We start from the raw sequence: 19,404 nt of genomic DNA, 5'->3' as shown, positions 1-19,404 counted from the left end.
ATGACAGACATATAGAATTTATGGGAGCCCTTATAGGCAAGAGCAGCCAAGAAAATGTCCTGGAGTCCCATAACTGTACAAGCTGCAGGTGGACTGTCCTCACCTGGGGAGCTTCTGTAGCTTCCACTTCATTTTCACAATCTGATTCAGCCCCCAAGCTCCTGCCCTCCTCTTGCTGCTGCTTTCACTTCAGCTCCTTCAGACTGGCTGGCCCTTGCTTTTGAGGTTTTCTTCCTCCATGCGTGATCATGCCCTGGCTCTTCTCCCATTCCTAACTGCCCTTCAATGCCCTACGTCTGTAAGAATAGCTAATGGTGTTCCCGAGACACTAGTGTGCTGCACGATAGCCCAGTTCCCATCTCAGCTGGTTTAAATATCCTGCACAGGACACCTCACAGAGTGAGTATTACATTACACTAGCACAGGAAACACAGTAACAGTTTACATTTAAAAGTTTCATTCTAGTGGAGATTTATCTTCATGTGCCCACTGGCTAAATGCAAACGTAGCTTTTCTTAAAAATATTTTTAACTTAAAGCTGCTAACACCTTGGAAAATATTTAAAAACTAAAATAGACTTGTTTTGAGAGAGGCAAGCTGACCTTCTCGTTTGGCAGCTCTGTTTAGGAGGGACAGGGCACGCACTTACCATTCTGATTGCTGTTGCTGGCTGTGCTGTCTTCCCTTTCAGACTGGCTGGTGCTGCTGTTGGAAGTCGTAGGAGGAGGGGACGGAGCTCTGCTGGAAGCAGCACTTTCACTTTCATCCAGGAGACGGTCCATATAATCTCTACACAACGGGAAGAGCACAGTCAGCATTGCCCTTGCTGTGTAAAGGACTGGTGTTATTTGTACAACAATATTCCCTACATCTGCTGCAAGTGTGACCAATTCACATTTTGTATCTTTTGAGACGCACAGGCTTGGCTTGCCAAGGTAGTAACTTTAAGATCTCCCATGGTTTGACCACAGCAGCTCCATATTTGTTGCCCAATCACTGCAGGCAGCTCGTATAAATTCAGCCTGGGCTTATGCTAAGCCCCATAAGATCATGCACAAGCAGAACCTTCAGTATGCTGGGATGTTGTGGGCTGGTTTTCAAGGTGATGCTCTCAGGCACGTTCATACTAAGCTCTTACAATCATACCATTAGAGTAAATAAGCTCTGTGCACATCAATCTCAAAAGGGGTAAAGTTAAAAGCAAATTAAAAAATTTCGAGTTAAAGAGAAGACATTCCCCTATCTGAAATCTATTACAGTCCTACAATTTAGGTCACTAATAGTAAATCTCTTATGAAAGATTTAAACAAACAAAGCTGGTTGGTAAAGCCCTTCTCTACATATGGTATTAGGCTGGATTAACTCCAGATACAGCATATCCTCACACATAATTGTTCTGGAACTCCTCCTGCACCCTAAATTCCCACATCTATCTGCAAAAGCATTCAAGAATAGACAAGTACAACCCTTAATGGCACTTCTTCTGATCACCATATGCAGCCAACTGCAAAAGAATCAGATAATGTTTTAAGTGATTAACAACCAAAAATGTCTGCTAATTTGGGCAAAAATGGAAAAACAATCCCAGATGGAAGAAAAGGGGGAGACTGACAGTCCCTGAGAACTGGTTAAGAAAATCCAGCAGCTCTGGGTGCTTCTCTGCAACAGTCTACAAAGCCACAGATGGCAACTTAATGTCACACTGCAAGTTCACTTCAGTGGTCCAACACAGAGTTCTAAAAACGTTTAAAGAAACAATAACATTAAAAAGAAGGCTCAACAGAGAAGCCAGGAATAAATGAGAAGAAAAAATAATAGTAAAAAGGCTTGGAGAACGTCAGCGGAAAGAGTGGGATACTAAAATCATGGGATTGGAATGAAGGGCAGAAGAATATGTTGGCTTTGAGGGAGGAAAGTACACAGCTCTGCACAGACACTTCCCTCTTTGCCTAGCAGGGATGTGAGTGGGGAAAGGAGCTACAGACACCCCAAAAAAGCCCTAGTACAGGGTCCTGTATTGGCCAAACAATCCATTTCAAGATATACTACAGCATGTACCACACAGCCCACCTGAAACTAGTGACTAACTCCTTTGTGTAAAACATGTAAAGTAAAACAAGCATTTAAAAAATGCCACATATTTGCAGAAATGTTACATTTGTGAACCATTTAAACAGAAAACAAACTAAATTAAATAGCTGTTTAATGCAAATTGTTTGCCTTATTCCAAACAAATGTATTTTAAAAATTACATTATACACACTAGTATTTTCTTACACCTTGGCTGCTTTCCTGCTGCAAATTTGCCCTATGGAATCCCTCGGTTTCCATACCATTTCAGATTAGAGATGGATAAAATAAAGATTTAGCTCCAACATGTAAAAGCACATAAAAATAATGCACATCTTACGTCACACCAGGATGAAGATTGTATTTCTTCTTTCCAAACCGGGTCTGCTGCGCAAAGAAATCATAACGCTCTGATTTCTTCCACATGTAATAAAATGCTACACACTCACCAACTGATCTTGTTCGTACCTAGGAAATATGTGCCATTTTGATGAATTTAAATACAGTTTTGGCAAAAAAAGATACCATTTAAATCAAAAGGCGTGAAATTCAAAGTCAATGCTGCTTTATACAACGTAGGAAATAGTGGAAACTATTGACTCCAAATTTCAGAGGCCCAGAAATTCAAAGGCAAAGTTTAATAGTGTTGCTAAGAATGCTGAAGTCATCGTGAGCAACAGCTTCAGGAGGAATATTCAAGTCTGCTTCATCAATCTATTCAAGACCAGAGTAAGGCTCTAGGGAGGCAGACCTTCCCGTGGAAGGATTTCTGCACTTCTCTGAACTTAGGGCTCACAGCCACAGCAACAGAGGATTCTGCACTTTGACAAACCAATCTGGATATATATGCAGTAAATATTAGAAGTAAACATGCTGATTTGTGAAGTAAACTGAGGATAAGAATTTATTTACAATTACACTGCTTTCCAAAATGAGAACCACACTTTAAAAATCAGTGTTTACCTTATTTGCCTGAATCACATGAAAATCCTTGCCATAGACTTTCAGTCCTTGTTCAAAGTTCCTACATTCTTCTTCGGTCCAAACAGATAATTCTTCTAGAGCAAGGAAGTGCAACAAAGAAAACACTTAACAAAAAAGCATACGGCCAATAAAAGAAAACTTAAGTGACAGAAAACATACGTGGCATTCAAATTTCTTACACCATCTGCTGACTAAATGTGAACCACCTCCTCTTACTAGTGCAAAAATGAAAATTCTCCCTTCTAGTGAGTAGGTGAGAAATTGGCTGCCTTAAGTAGCTAGTGAGTAGGGACTGTTATAAATGGTGTGTAACTCCAGGGAAAATAACTAGGGAACAGAAAGAGGAAGGGCTTAGAAACCTGGTCTCACCATTCTGCCCCTAGACCCATAGGAAGGAGGTGTCCTTCAAGCCAGGACACAGCATGAAGAAGTTCATGGTGTGGACTCAAACTGGTTGCTGGTATCCAGAATACACTGAAGCCAGAATAACCCCTAATAACTTCCAGCCACTTCAGTCATTAAGAACTTAATATAATTTGGCCTTATTGATTCTTAAGGTCATGAATAAATAAGGTTTAAAATAGTGGGAGAACAAACTAATCTTCTCTATTTGATCAGTCTTGTCTTGTGATTTGCACAGTAAACTCTGGAGGAGCCACAGGTTTGAAGCAGAACCAACAGATCAATGTGCAAGGAAAACAACTTGTGCCTTCTCTTAGGTTCTTGTTCCTTTGAGCATAACAATCAATACCAAAACAGGAAATGCTTAAGGCTCCAAATGTATCTTTAACTCCACAGAATCCCAGAATCAATGAGGTTGGAAGAGCCCTCTGGGATCATCGAGTCCAACCATTGCCCTGACACCACCATGGCAACTAGACCAGGGCACTAAGTGCCATGTCCAGGCTTTTCTTAAACCCCTCCAGAGATGGTGACTCCACCACCTCCCTGGGCAGCCCCTTCCAATGGCTAATGACCCTTGCTGAGAAGAAATGCTTCCTAATGTCCAACCTGACCCTCCCCTGGCCAAGCTTGAGGCTGTGTCCTCTTGTCCTATCGCTAGTTGCCTGGGAGAAGAGGCCAACTCCCACTTCACCACAACCTCCCTTCAAGTAGTTGTAGACTGCACTAAGGTCAGGGGATTTTTAGTGTTATACTTTTTTAAATAAAAGCTTTAGATGCTCATTCTCCTTTATTTACAATTGTGAATTATTTAATTTTATATTTCATGTTTGTTCCATTAACTGATGACCGAAAAGGTCTGGAAGAACAAAGAACAAAATGCCTAAGAAATGCAGGAAGTAATTTTAAATTTCAGCTTGTTATTAAAGTCACAGATATAAATATCAGGTTCTACTGACAGGAAGTTAATTTACACGCCCTCTTACACTACGTCTGCTCATTTCATTCTCTCAGAGAACAGTGAGAGATTCACTGAAGGTTGAGTTTAAATGGACACTGATACCTAAGGTTTACCTGCAGTCAGAGCTCAGTCTGCTGACAGCAAAACCCAATACCTGCGTGACAACAAAATGAGAGTTCAACAATATAACCTTAACTTCCAGCGTGTGCTCACCTCTGGCTGCTTTTACATTAAATCTCAGCCTTCGTAATGATTCTTCAGTATCAAAATTGCACTTAACCAGTTCATACAATGCCTGGAAGGATGAAAAGACACATTTAGCATTCTACATACTACTCCATTTATGTTGTGCCACAGAAGCACACTTAGCAAATCACTAATACCTATTAAGAAAAGATTAAAAATAAACTCTTTGAATTAATATAATATACTTTTAAGACAGCACAAAGACACATTTCCTCTGTTTAAATTTCCAAATCTCTAATTACATAACCAAGCATATATCCAGGTAAAGCATTTTAATGTTTTCATCCACTGCATACATTTCTGGAATTGTTGGGGGCTTTCTTTATGAAGAAAAAAATAAGTACGCATTTATATAGCTTTAAAAAAAATTTGTAACTGAAACAACTCATTCATACACAATGATTTATATATAAAATAATCATAGAATCATAAAACCGGTTTGGTTGGAAAGGACCTTCAAGATCATTAAGTCCAACTGTTAACCCAGCACTGCCAAGCCCACCACTAACCCATGTCCCTCAGCACCACATCTACACGGCTTTTAAATCCCTCCAGGCATGGGGACTCCACCACTGCCCTGGGCAGCCTGGTCCAATGCTTGACAACCCTTTGGGTGAAGAAATTTTTCCTGATATCCAATCTAAACCTCCTCTGGCACAACTTGAGGCTGTTTCTTCTCATCTTATCACTTGTTACCTGGGAGAAGAGACCAACACCCACTGCACTGATGCATAAAGAAACATTAAGCCTAAGTTAATGGTTTAACACTTGTTGAGAGGTAAAAAAACCCATCATATTTCTATCTCCTCAAGGAATAATAAAGCTATTTCAAACACAATTTTAATTCTTGGGAGTAAAATAAAACGAAGGGATAATTCAATCTGTAATATTAAACTATAAATCCTAATTATTCTTATATACCTGCTCATTGTCTTTGATATGTGATCCTTCAGGAATCGCATCTAGGCCTTTCTCATCACCCGTACGCCTTGATGCTTCATTTAGGAACTCGATCACTTTATCTTCTGGTAAGAAGTCAGGATTCCACAGCAGCTGGTCATCATTTTCATACACTGAATTAACCACAGGGAAAAGAAAAGCAAGCTAAAACAACAATGTAGAAGTTTATTCTGTCTCATAAAGGGAGCAATTATGAAACTTGGAAGATCATTAGAGCACCTCCTGAAAAGAAATTTTGCTAAGACCCTCCTACTACTTTCAAGAAATACTGACTAAAACAAAATCATTCAGGTAAAAATTGCTGAATTTTAATACTCCCAAATCTCTGTTTTTTTCAGAGCTTTTGCATGAGCTTTCAGAGCAGGGAAGCCACAGTAAACTGCAATTAATGGGAGGAACATGGCCAAATGATATAATCCTCTGAATTATCTCTCATTTTTATTTTGAAGAACCTACATGATTAAAATACCAGTGCAGCCCATTTGGTCTCCAGGCACACTTCCCAGAGAGCCAGTCCACTGTAATTAGATTAGTGTAGATTACATGGTCGTTCTTTCCTCACAACAGCATGTCAGAACGTATTCTGAAAAGCAATGTGGTTCTTCTTAAGAGAGTTCGAGCATTTTTGTGCTTTTGCTTACAGGATATGAAAGGACTAGCTCTCTTAGTGTTTGGGAATTTTACAATTAGAATTTCCCCTTCATTACAGAACAACTAAGATGATGGGATATGCACATGAAAGTACTAAATACGTAGTCTCAGACATTTATTTTTCAATTTTTTCAGCCTCATTAGTATTCCAGCTGGAGTCCTGTCAAAGGTTACATCCAAAACACAGCAGAAAGGAAACAAGTGGCAGAAGATATAAAACCCCACTGGTATATAAAACCAGAATAGCCCTAGCATGATTAGTGAAAATTTAACTTTCCCCCTCAATGGCTTTTGCCCATGACGCAGGTTCTCTGCTCTGCAAGTGTGCAAGACTATGGAAAACTGTTTTATATAGGCTACTGCAATGCACAGGGCAGCTGTATTTTTTTTTATTATTGGAGGCCAGAAGCCATTTCGAGCTGAGTAAACACCAGGAAAAGCAGGTGACTGATCAGTAAGGCAGGATTTACTGCATCTAGGGCAAATACAGAGTTCAAGCTCTATTTTCAGACAGAAGAGGGAAGGGTGCAAAGAGCAACTTCATCACAGCTAAAAAGCAGATGTTTTCTAATTTCTAAATTTCTAAAACTAACTTACATAAAAGTACAAGAGCCACCGTCTCAAACTGACTGCAGCGTAAACAAACTCTTAGTAATGGGCTGAATGAGCAGGAAAATTCGCTTCTTTTAACCTCACAGCTGGGTTTAAACTGAGTCTACCCTTCCTGCCTTGATCATATTGACAGCACACAGCCCAAGGCTCTGCTTGTGATGGGGAAAAAGTTCTTGGGGAAAAAAACCCCAAAAGTAGAACAAAAGGTCCTTTAACACTGACTGAAGAGTTATAAAACGTGACCACCAAAGCTGCTGGTACCATTTTGCCTCTTTTAACGTGTTAACCCAATTCCAGCAACACAATTTCTTTATTATCTATTTTGTTTTACACATAGGTGAAGAGGTTAACACAAGCTACACAGAAAGCTTGAGTACCTTTACCAAATTGGAATACAAGGGTTCAACAGACAACAGGCCAGCAATATAATCTTCCTTTTCCCCTTCCAAGACTCAGGCTCTGATGGTGAAGTACAGGATGAACTCTAGTTTGAGATGATGGCTCTATTTTTCACTTGAAGGAGCTCTTTTATTTTGCAAGACACATGACATCAATCACATCTTTTATTTCTGCCCATTGGAAAATAATCTGAAACACAGCAATAAGTAATAGAGCTGAGTCTCACCTTTTTCATTCTCTTTGTATTTGCATATGCCAGCTGGAATTTCAGCTTGAAACATCGAGCCCACCATGATTTCCTGTTTGGAAATAACAGAAACAAGAAGTTAAGCAACCACAGCCGTGATGTTTTTTCTTAGCAAACAAGACAATGACCACATCTTTTTTTACCCCTTAAAACTTCCATTGTTCAAAATCTAAAAATACAGTTAACGGGCACTATATGGAAATGGGGTTTTGACTGTTTGGGGAGGTCTTTAACACTTCTTACTATCAAAATTCTTATATTTATGGGGAAAAGCTGGAGAGGATTTGGGTGATCTATAGAGCTCAGAGTTACTAGGTAACAGATCAAATCATTATTCATGAAATGCAGGCTTTTTTAACAGCACTTAGTATTTACCTTTTTCCAGTCTTCTGAGGGAATATAATCTTCATCTTCTTCCGATTCCTCTTCTATTTCACTATCTACAAGAAATCGTTCAAACATTTACCCAAATTGAGCTGTGATGGGGCCCGTGGACGCCAACGCCAGCCTCCAGCAAATACTGACAGCTTTAAAAAATGACCCACCCCACGTTCACATTTAGAATGGATTAAGATACACCACAGGCTCTGAAAAGTTAAGGCACAAATGAATACATTCATCAATTTCCCTACTACCTAATTAAAATTTGCTTTCCCTCACCCAGCTTTGAAGCAGTTGAGATGATCCACATCCAAATTTACTATAAACAGTTACTTTCTGAAAATATTTTTAGTGGATGTTCAGCATCCACATGTGGGTTTCAACACCATTTTCAATGAGCTCCCAGCTTAGTCACTGCTGTTCTTCTTCCCTTACAGCAGCTATAGACGACAGCACAAGGTGGGAGAAATCTGCAAGTGTGCTTTTCTCAGCCTTACTGGGATTTAGGAGGCTTGGATGTACTGCTCAGAGATGCCCAGCAGCATTTAAAATAGATTATTTCGGATAAGGACTGACAAAAATTTTAAGCTCTTTATGCTATAGGGTAGTTGCCTTTCACAATGTACTGAAAGCAACTGCAATATCTGGTGTATGTGACAATATCAGCACTAAAATTATTTGTACATTAAATTACATTCTATATACAGCTGAACGTTGTAAAAAACCTCAAACCTAATAGCAATTATGCTAATGCTATGTTTAAAAAATACAGTTCATTTAAGATACTTGCAATCCCCTGAGCAGCTACATGTTGAGGTTCCTTGGCATTTTTGGATTAAAATAAAACTACAGATTAGAAAATGGCATTTCTACAGTGCCATGGCTAATAAGTATCAAGTATAAGGCATCATAAGGAACCTTTGCTTTAGCTATTGTTTGTTAAAACACAGAACAGGAGGAATTCAAACATCGGTGACAGTCACTTCCATCAAAAGGTAAAATATCTGTTGGCCCAATGGCCCTGCTGATAATACTAAAAGGTTCAGATCCCATTAAGATTGCCACAGAAATGAGTTTTCTAAAGGGACAGCTACATAAACACTATGTCAACAGCCTCAGATGTAAAACCAATTTTTAAACAAAACAAGAGGGAAAATAATCAGTCCACAATGGTGGCACCAGTATCAAAGGTGGAATTTTTGAAGCAAGTTTTCTTCAGCGTTATCTCTTGCTTCATTATTTCAGGTTTAACAATCTACTGCCCTTTTTCAGCTTTCACTGCTTTTATATTCTGTATCAGCACTCTGGAAGAAATCTGGGGTTCTGCTTCTAGTAAACTTCTGATTCTACTTGTTCCTTCAGCTGGACTCTCACCTTCTTTGAATGAGGACATAAACCGGTGTCACCGGGCCTTGCCACGATCAATAAGGTCACCAGAGGTGACCTTAGTGCAGTCTACTACTACCTGAAGGGAGGTTGTAGTGGAGTGGGAGTCGGCCTCTTCTCCCAGGCAACTAGCGATAGGACAAGAGGACACAGCCTCAAGCTTGGCCAGGGGAGGTTCAGGTTGGACATTAGGAAGCATTTCTTCTCAGCAAGGGTCATTAGCCATTGGAAGGGGCTGCCCAGGGAGGTGGTGGAGTCACCATCTCTGGAGGGGTTTAAGAAAAGGCTGGACATGGCACTTAGTGCCCTGGTCTAGTTGCCATGGTGGTGTCAGGGCAATGGTTGGACTTGATGATCCCAGAGGGCTCTTCCAACCTGGTTGATTCTGTAATTCTGAGATTCTGTGATCATCACGTGCTGTGCAGCAATTATCTAGCTGGGACAGAGCATTTCCTACTTGCAAATATTTTTACCTACATCCTTAGTGTGAACTGGCAGCTGGAACTACGATGGTAAGGCAATACCATACTAAACAGGCATTTACTGCCCCTGGACTCCATGCCCAAGAACATTTTCCTGAAGGGCACATCCATACAAACCAGTCTGCAGGATCATAAACTGGGCTGTTACAACACTCAGAGCAGTCATGAAAGGATTTACACTGCCTGGGAGCCTGCTTTGTCAAAACTGCAGCAATTTAAATTTTTCCACAAATGTAATCCTTTCTTTTAAGAAGAGAATATCTACTGTCCTCACACAGCCTCCCTTATCTGCAGAGATTTAGCATTCAGCTAAAACTAGGGCTTTTTTATTGCTTATTATTTTGAGCATAAGGATAATCAAGAGCAGCGTCATGGAAGAGAACAAACGTTTATAGGTATCATCAGGCATATTTCAGGAAGAGAATCCTCTGTTAACTGGAGCTGTTCTCAACCAAAGGTCAATCATAGTGAGCCTGCTGTGCTTAGTACTAAACTGTACATACTTGTATCAAAATATTTACATCGACGAGGGCGAATTATCTCCTGTGGATCTTGAGAAGCAACAGATGGTGCTGGGTCGTCATTAGATGACTGTGTCTCATCTTCCTGACCTGATGAATCTTTTATGGTCTCCTCCTTAAATATGAAAAAGCAAACAGGAGATCAGCTATCCCTTGTATGTGAGAAACACTATTTTGGCAATATTTTTTTCCAAAATTGCCGATATATCAAATCAATATATAAAAAAATATATCAGGAATATGTCTGACTTGAAGTGACTGTACAGATTGTGGCCTGTCCAGACTGAGCTACAACAAATGTGTAAACACATCGTATTATTTATTGACAAGGATTTTAAGCAGATCAATTTAACACTCAGACTCCAACATACAAATCAGAAATATGAACCACAATGAAATATCACGCCTAGGTTTTTAAATCAGTCAAGAAAAGCCTTGTGGTTTTCATTTAATTTCATTTAGCTTTAAATTTTACTTTGGTCTTTAAAACCCTTATGAATTTTCCATAAAAAAGGGGAGTTATTATTTGCTGCCTACATTTTTCTCAATCAAATGAAAATGGTACCTTCCATCAAAATTAATGTCAATAGTGTGGTTCAACCCCACAGGAACAGCACAGCAGTAGACTCGAGAATATACCTCAAGTCATTAAAGGATGAAAAATTAGAACAAGTTTCTTTATTAGGAGATAAACCACAACTGTGGGAATTATTACAATTAAGGAAAATTAAAATGATAATGGTTAAAAAAATATATTAGTGTTTTCTGTTTTCAATATCTTTTGTGTTTGATGACTGTTGTAAGCACTCCTCCGTGTTAGTTCTAACAGAAGCATTAGCTACAGCCCATGTTTATGTGTACCTTTACCAGCAACAAGAGCATTAGCACATGTGCAGCTTAAAGAAGATTAAAAATAGAAAATAGCTAAGTGCAGTATAGCTAAATAAGCTGCAGAAAGATGAGCACTTGCAGAGAAAGCTTGAATGATGTATAAAATCATTCCACCCCCACAGATGTATTTTACTGCCTCTCTCAGATTAGGTAATGCAACTTCCATTAATGCCGAAGCTTTTTTGTTACTGACAATACAAAGGGCTTCATATTTTAATGGAATTCAGGATACAGCTCTGAATGCCACCAGTAACGGAGAAGTTACAGCTGTGCCCGTGGCAGGACAGTTTATTACAAATATGTATGACACACACAAGTAGAAAAGACTCTTCTAAAATCAGAAAATTTATTTTAAGAGCACACAGAACAGGATTTTAAAGATGCCAAGTTCAAAACTATACATTTTGCAAGGATATTTGAAGCATTAGATTCAGTTAACAATTTAAGTACAACCAGGGCTGCCACACTGAAAAAATACAATTTAAAATGCTAAAGCTAGAAAACTTGCAGCCATCTCCAGTCCTGAGAGACATATTTAATTCAATTCCACAATTCACTGTTCAGTTTCAGCAGACCAGCTTTTCATCTTGAAACAAGTATTCAGCTGTATCTATACAGGTGCCTTCAGGCATTTACAACTTCAGTTTTGAAGTCAGACTATTTCTGAAGGACAATTACAATCCCTTCTTACGTGATGCTATACAGATACATGTGCCCTAATTTGCTGCAGCCACAGTTTGGAATGATACAGATGAAATTAAGAGCAATGAAGAGGAATACAGATGGGTAATTAAGAATAAACATTAGAGTCCAGTAGACAAAGCATCTGAAATCAACTATATTATCATCATAGAATCACAGACTGGTTTGGGTTGGAAGGGACCTTAAAGACCATCTAGTTCCAACCCCCTGCCATGGGCAGGGACACCTTCCACCAGACCAGGTTGCTCCAAGCCCCATCCAACCTGGCCTTGAACACTGCCAGGGAGGGGGCAGCCACAGCTTCTCTGGGCAACCTGGGCCAGGGTCTCACCACCCTCACAGCAAAGGATTGCTTCCTAAGATCTCATCTCAATCTCCCCTCTTTCAGTTTAAAACCATTCCCCCTCGTCCTGTCACTCCATGCCCTTGTAAAAAGCCCCTCTCCTGCTTTCCTGTAGCCCCTTCAGGCACTGGAAGGTGCTAGAAGGTCTCCCCGGAGCCTTCTCTTCTCCAGGCTGAACAGCCCCAGCTCTCTCAGCCTGTCTCCATAGCAGAGGGGCTCCAGCCCCCTGAGCATCTTCGTGGCCTCCTCTGGACTCGCTCCAACAGCTCCGTGTCCTTCTCATGTTGGGGCCCCAGAGCTGGACGCAGCACTGCAGGGGGGGTCTCCCGAGAGCGGAGCAGAGGGGCAGAATCCCCTCCCTCGCCCTGCTGGCCACGCTGCTGGGGATGCAGCCCAGGACACCGTTGGCTTTCTGGGCTGCAAGCGCACATTGTCGGCTCATGGTGAGCTTCTTGTCAACCATCACCCCCAAGTCCTTCTCCTCAGGGTTGCTCTCAATCCATTATGAATTACTTCTGCCATGATCTGGTATCTTGAGTGGTTGTCTAGTACAGAATGGCTGTATGAAAATCAGTTGCAAATTAGTGTAAACACTTACTTTGTTTTCACCACTACAGCCACTGTTGTCATCATTATCAACATCATCATCATCTTCTCCCTCCTCCTCTTCTTCTTCATCTTCATCATCATCATCATCTTCTTGGAGTGGAATGGTACCATCATAGCCGTAACGGCTAAGTAGCTCCTGGATTGGCATATCGCTTTCCTGATAAACATCCAAACAGAGTTTGAGACTTTAACAGAAATATTTCACATCCCACATCTGCTCTACAGCATAAAGGTGTGCACTGGAAACGTAACAGCAAGACCAGACAGGTGATGATCAGGTGTACTAACAAGGACCACTCCACAGTGAATGCACAGTCAAAAATAGAAGTTTCAGCTCCTAAGAAAAATGTGGTTTTTTATGCAGTAGAACTATTTCCTAATGCTTTATAAATTTCCAGCAGACCTCACATACCACCATCTCTGAAAGGGGACACAAAGCTCATGAAAAGGCCACCAAAGGGCTGGATGCCCTACCCCTCCCTTAGTACTTGTCTACTACTATTTGACCAACACACAAGCACTGCAATGTTTGGTTACATCACACCCTTCAGTACACAGAGCAAACACACTCCTTATTGCAATATATATTGGTATTCCCTTTACCACCCAAAAACTACCTGAAAAAAATCGTAATATTTTGTACATATTTTTAGAAAAAACAGATAAAATGAGTCTTGCAGCAACTGCTTCAGACAGACAGCTAAGGTATCAACAGTTTTTGCAGGCAGCTGCTTGTCCTAGTGCAAGGCAGCGATTTTTGCAAGAATTCACAGAATCACTGAGGTTGGAAGAGCCCTCTGGGCTCATCAAGTCCAACCATTGCCCTGACACCACCATGTCAACTGGACCATGGCAAAATTCAGCAGAATAAGGACCAGAACTTGCAGTACCTGGCTTGAACATGGAGTTTAATCTTCATTTGGGGAGTTGTACTACAGGGACAGTTCTGCACAGTTCTGCAACCCTGGCTTTGAATACAGAATCACAGCAAAAATGCACCTCTGTCTCTCTGTGCCTCTCCCCCTTCTGGGCAAAACAAAAAATGAGAGGTTGGATGGGGGTGAGGGATCACCTTATATCCAGGATCACCTGATATCCAGGTAAAGATGGTAGCAATGTTTACATATTTATATACATTTTAAGCTAGTTGTATACAAAACCATCCCCAGCTGGAAGCAAACCTGCCAAAATATCTTTAAAAATCTTTATATTTAGAATTCTGGCCCGCTCTGAAGAGACATTTCAAACGATACAGTCGGTTCTCAAATTTAGTGGCTCCCGAACTCTTACTAATTGCATTCACTTTAATTAATAAAAATGATTAATTGCCAGGTCTGCAAATTACTTCATTGCTTTTAATACCTCCGTATCCAGCCTTCAGGGGCAGTATATGGCAACCCTTGTGAGATTCTTCAGAGCAGAAACTTTCAGAGAGCGTTTTAAAATTCTCTCTCACAAGGACAATCCTTTGTTTATTATTTAGAGGTGTCTGCCTGCTCTGAATATTTCTTCTTAGTGCATAATGTGCATCTTGGCTGATAATCAGATTTTTTTTAGTGATTGGCTGACCTTAGACTTCCTCCAATGAACTGCTTTCCTAAGGGCCTTCACTGATCAACGCATCTCTAGTGTCTGGAAACATACTAACAATACTAATTACAAAAGGCAAGTGTAGTTAGTTCTGCTGTGTAAAACAAGAGTAACACAGGGGTTACCAATTCTCATTGTCTGTGGATTTTATTTTCTTTTACTTCAAAGAATGAAGCCATTGTGCCACTCATTGGTCTACTCTTTGATTAAGCTACATGCACAGTGGGTGCAGACCATGTGGACCTAAATGTCCTCACCTTCCCTCTTGACTCTGGTCCCTATCATACCACTTCACGGAAAGAACTCTTAGAAGTGGGGAATTACTATTTTATGGACACAGGCAACATGACAGGACTGGGATCTTAATTAAAACCTGACAGCACAGCTGTCAGAAAAATCCTGTTCATAATGATCCAAACCAATGTTCTCCAGTACATTTTGGAAAGTAATATACTTTTATTAAGCACTCCTCACCACCATCCCATTTGCAGATACAGGCTGAGAATTAAAAAGAACTTGCTACAATTCGTAGGTATGTGTGAACAGGCATGTTACCTAGGAACGTGGTATTGTATTTACAACATTTTTCTTAGGTAGAGCCTCTTCAAATAGTCCATTACAATTCAAAAAGCCCCAAGGGTCAGCAGCTCTCCAAGATAAATACAAATCATGATTTCTGTGTTGTTTCAGGAAATCACAAAAGTAGGAAAGGTTAAAAAAGTAACAAGTCTTATCAAAGACACAGAAATGTCTTATGTGGAAGATGTTTAACGACAAGAAATGAATTATAGCTCGTGCGTCTGGAGTAGAGGTGAGAGGGAGTGATGTAGTAGCACAGAGAATGCAAATACAAACGACTGTACACTCTTCTAATTGAAGAGCTCAGGGGCAATCACGGCAATGAACACAGAATAGGTCTGAAAAATCAGACACGTTTCTCACACTAAATGAACTGCACAACATTGCCACATGCTTCGTGGACACACAGTTTACAGAGGTTAAAAATAAAATGGACAAATCCACAGGAGGAGAAAAAATAAGGATGACAGGCATTACAGGCAAAGAGAGAGTATCTTTTTCATACGTGCCCGAACTGCACCCTGCTAGAGGCTGGAAGAGTATTTGCGTGCTTCCACGTACGGTTCTCCCATTTAAAGACAAGAGGATGCTGGTGCACAACCCTAAGAAAACCCATGAGCCCTCCCTGAAAAGGGGGACCCCAAAAGGAGAAACCAAGTGTAATCACATGGAACAACAAAGGGAGTCAAAAGCTTAAAAATCTGTAAGTAATGCAGGGAGGCACCAAGCACAGCACCCTGGCAATGCTCACCACTTCCTAGAGGCACCCAGAAGCCGGCACACACCACCCAGTAGGGCTCTGCCCACAGAGGTGAAGGAATTGGCCTCACGCTCGCCAAATCCTCCACGTACACTCCCTCCAGCTGATGCTCTGTACAGTCAGCTCAGCTAAGAGCAGGAGGACGTTGAGTTTCTGTGACTTGCTGGGGCCTGGTCATTCATTATTTCCAAGCAGAGTGTGAATGCAGTTACCTCCTGCCAAAATTATGCTGCCAAAATTATGCATTTTGGAAAACTGCAGCGTCAGCGTGTGCCCAGAACGGAGAGATGTGCCTCATGGCAGGCACACCTTCCTGAGCGCTCTCTCGGGCTGCTGGAGAAGGAATACTGGTTGGCCAGGACTTTGGTCACAGCTGGTAGAGATGCTCCTACACAGGAAAATAGTATAACTGAATACGTGTCTGGGTATGATCAAGGGTAGTCTGCTGCACCACCTCACAGACAGCTTTCCTGCCCAAGAAAAACGCTTACCTTCCAAGAAATATCACTGAGAACCACCAAATGGAATACTTCTGAATCCCTTCATGTACTTCTCTGCTCTCAGGGAACTGTATTTTTTCCTAAACTAGAGCAGCATAAAGGGTGACTTCAGGTCTCTAGACTCAGACATTTAGACACAAGGTATACACGTCCTCGCACAGATGAACGCAGGATGCTGCTCAACCTCAAGTACTAACACATTACAGATTCACCAGAGTTTCAGTCAATGAGTAGAAAAGATCCTCTCCCTCAGAGGAAGGTGTAATTTTTCTGACAGTCAGGAGTAAAACCATGAAGGTTCAAAAAATGCTTTTCAAAACCTGACTGCTACCTCGTCTCTGAAGGAGCTGAACTAGTAAATCATCAGGCACGTTCACAGCCTGGGGGAAATCTGAAATAATACGTGTAAATGTCAAGGGAAAGAAGACAGGACACAGTTGTCTTGACAATAGTTTTGAGATTTAGATCGCCTATCACCCACGACTAAAAAAAAATAGTTAGAAGTAAGTCTTGCTGTGCAGCCTGCTATCCCAGGCTGGTGGGCTGCTATCCCATGACTGGAAGTAGCCACAGGTCTCTGGCAAGATCCTGCTGGCACAGAAGCACCTGAAACTCAGTGTCCAAACTGCCCGTGAGACTCTGCCAGTCTGTGAAATCATCCTGCAGAGAGCACCACACGGAGCGATGTGAGTAAGTTACACCACTGCTCACCGTCCTGCTCACAAAAGAGCTGACACATGGAGAAATTATAAACTTGCAGCCCCGACAAGCACAATATGAGGGAATCAACTGATGGTTAGAAACGAAGCATTGTAATGTGGTGACAGAATTACACAACCAGATGTTGACTCGTCACAAAATATGAGGAGGGAAAAAACATATTTTCAACTTAAAAACCACATGACATACATATGGAGCTCTGTTTCTCATTTAATCTAGATGAAGCATATTTAGATTCACAAACTATTTATTTATCTTTATGTTTACCATTTATTATCAAACCTGAAATTACCAGAAAGAAATTATCGTTTACACCCGAAATGGAGATTAAATGCACTAAATTAATTTAAAGTCATATTGGCATAATTACTTATACTAAATAGGATTTGTACATCGAATATGCATCTGAGAATCATTAATGATCTGTTCTGGAAGCCTTTTCAGCCAGTGAGGCCACAGACAGTTTCTAAATTACTTTGCATTTATAATGAACCTAGTTTTTAATTTAAGAATATTATTCCTGCCTGAGAAGTAATTTAAGACAATACATAAGTGACAGCATAACCTCAAAATGCCAAATAAATCTTATAGGCAATTATTTCAGAAGATAGATACACATTTTAAGATTTATTTATCACTCTTAACAATACTGGTGAGCTCTGATCCCAGCTCTGCTAACAGCTCTTTGCTTTGAGCCAATCATTTCATCAGCATCTCCATTTCCTCTGCCTTAAAAATGAAGATACTCCTGGATGCCTCACTAAAATATTATACCAATGGTGGTATAAAAATGCAAAAGAAATGTAAATTTATGGGATTTTTAAAAAAATCAAAGTCTATATGCACTAATCAAGTGCAAGTCCTTTAGAAAATAACACTGGAGTATACAAGTTTAGTCAGAGCGTACTTTAGTTTATATGAGCTCTAAAATGCAAATCCTAGACCATCACATAGATGCAAAAAGCAACTAAACAAGCACAGCGTTATACATTATTAAGTATTTATGTACCAGTTTCCTTCTCCCAACTTTTGAGAACTGGAAATTTAGCTCAGCCCCTTTCCCCCCTCTATATTATTTGCCTATTAGTGTTTTAGGGGTGTTTTTTTTTTAATCTGGAACAGAAGGGAAAAAAACTGCATATGTTTTGTGTGAGACTGTGGGCTGTGGTTATGGTTTATGACTACTTAAGGCTACCTACCCTGTTAAGATCCTCTATTTCAGAACTGAAGTTTGTTTCTCCTTCCATCATTTCCTCCTCTTCTAATGTCCGTTCATCATCAAAGTCATGCACCAGCATATCAGCTGATGGATCAAATTCATGGTCATCAGATGTTGCTGAACCTCCTGATAGAAAACATTTTAAAGAATGTTTTTAGTTAGATCATGGCCTCATAGAGTTTAATTTTTTATTTTGGTGACATTTTACTACTCAAATTATACTCAGAAATTAAAATATCTTCAAAATCCCTCAACCATTTATCTTAGGGAAAGCCAATCTCATTATTCAGAGGACAGTGAAAGCTGTCTTTTGGGTAGAGATCATGGGAAAAAGAACCAGGAGATACTGTTTAACCAGCCAGTTCTCAAAGTACTACAGATCCGGACATCAGGCCCCTAGTTAAATGTCTGTAAAGTGTTCAGGTTTTGAAGACTTAATTCCTAAATAACCATAAAACCTGTCTGAGTCAAGAGTTCTACTGGGAGTAGAAATAATCATAAAACATAAACTCAGGGCAGATGTTTCCTTAAAGCTTTCTTGTTTACAACTACAAAGACAGCCTAATGACTTTTCCAAGATTTAAACGTAAAGTCAGCTTCAGAGTTACGCAGATTTTATTTATGATGCAGAATCCTTAGTTATTTTTCCCCATGCAGTTGTTTCACAGTTCTTTGTAAAGAAGCCTGGTTATATTTTATGACAATGAAAAATAAACGAATGGATGAATGGCCTGGCAGATGCAGCATTTTTATGTAATTCAGCAATACTTGATTTCTAATTCTAACCCTGCTAATGTTTTTCCACTCGTCTCCATGGACAATTTAAATTTCATTTTCCAAAAGAGTGTACCCATGCTAAGGGTGCAAGAGGAAGGGGTTGACTCTAAGGGTTACCTGCACTTTGTCGTCTGAAGTGTTAAAGCAATTGATTGTTTCTCTGAAAGAAATAAGAGCTCAAGAGACAACGGCAGTCCAGCTGAAGTAGCTACTGGAAAGCTTTTCCACTAGTAGGCTGCCAAAAACCTTGGAAATAAATAACACTAAGTACAGTGGTACCAAAGTGAACAAAAAAAAACCCCAGATATTCATAATTTACACTTAGGCTGATTACTAGATAGCCAGTAGCTCTGGGATACCGGAATATCAGAAAATAACCAGCTTTAAAAACAGAAGTCATGAAACCCCTCGT

At 40.3% G+C, this 19,404-nt stretch overlaps 1 protein-coding gene across 6 annotated transcripts in view; it reads right to left on the bottom strand.

Annotated features, from left to right (window-relative positions):
- The window catches only part of MIER1 (MIER1 transcriptional regulator), a 37,192-nt gene that overhangs the window by 1,431 nt on the left and 16,357 nt on the right, over positions 1-19,404 (bottom strand). For 3 of the 6 annotated variants that reach the window (XM_068406422.1, XM_068406423.1, XM_068406418.1), the window contains 10 exons: positions 18,196-18,341; positions 12,837-13,004; positions 10,285-10,417; positions 7,908-7,972; positions 7,512-7,584; positions 5,585-5,736; positions 4,631-4,712; positions 3,034-3,128; positions 2,411-2,538; positions 650-789 (listed from right to left, as the gene is read on the bottom strand). In XM_068406422.1, coding sequence (XP_068262523.1) covers positions 650-789; positions 2,411-2,538; positions 3,034-3,128; positions 4,631-4,712; positions 5,585-5,736; positions 7,512-7,584; positions 7,908-7,972; positions 10,285-10,417; positions 12,837-13,004; positions 18,196-18,294 — 1,135 coding nt within the window. In that variant the 5' untranslated portion in view covers positions 18,295-18,341. The remainder of the gene's footprint in view (positions 1-649; positions 790-2,410; positions 2,539-3,033; positions 3,129-4,630; positions 4,713-5,584; positions 5,737-7,511; positions 7,585-7,907; positions 7,973-10,284; positions 10,418-12,836; positions 13,005-18,195; positions 18,342-19,404) is intronic. The other 3 variants (XM_068406419.1, XM_068406421.1, XM_068406424.1) reach the window with 3 other exon arrangements.

The sequence above is a fragment of the Nyctibius grandis genome, chromosome 8 (genome assembly GCF_013368605.1).
Source record: "Nyctibius grandis isolate bNycGra1 chromosome 8, bNycGra1.pri, whole genome shotgun sequence".
NCBI lineage: Eukaryota > Metazoa > Chordata > Aves > Nyctibiiformes > Nyctibiidae > Nyctibius > Nyctibius grandis.
This window is presented reverse-complemented; position numbering and strand designations above follow the sequence as displayed.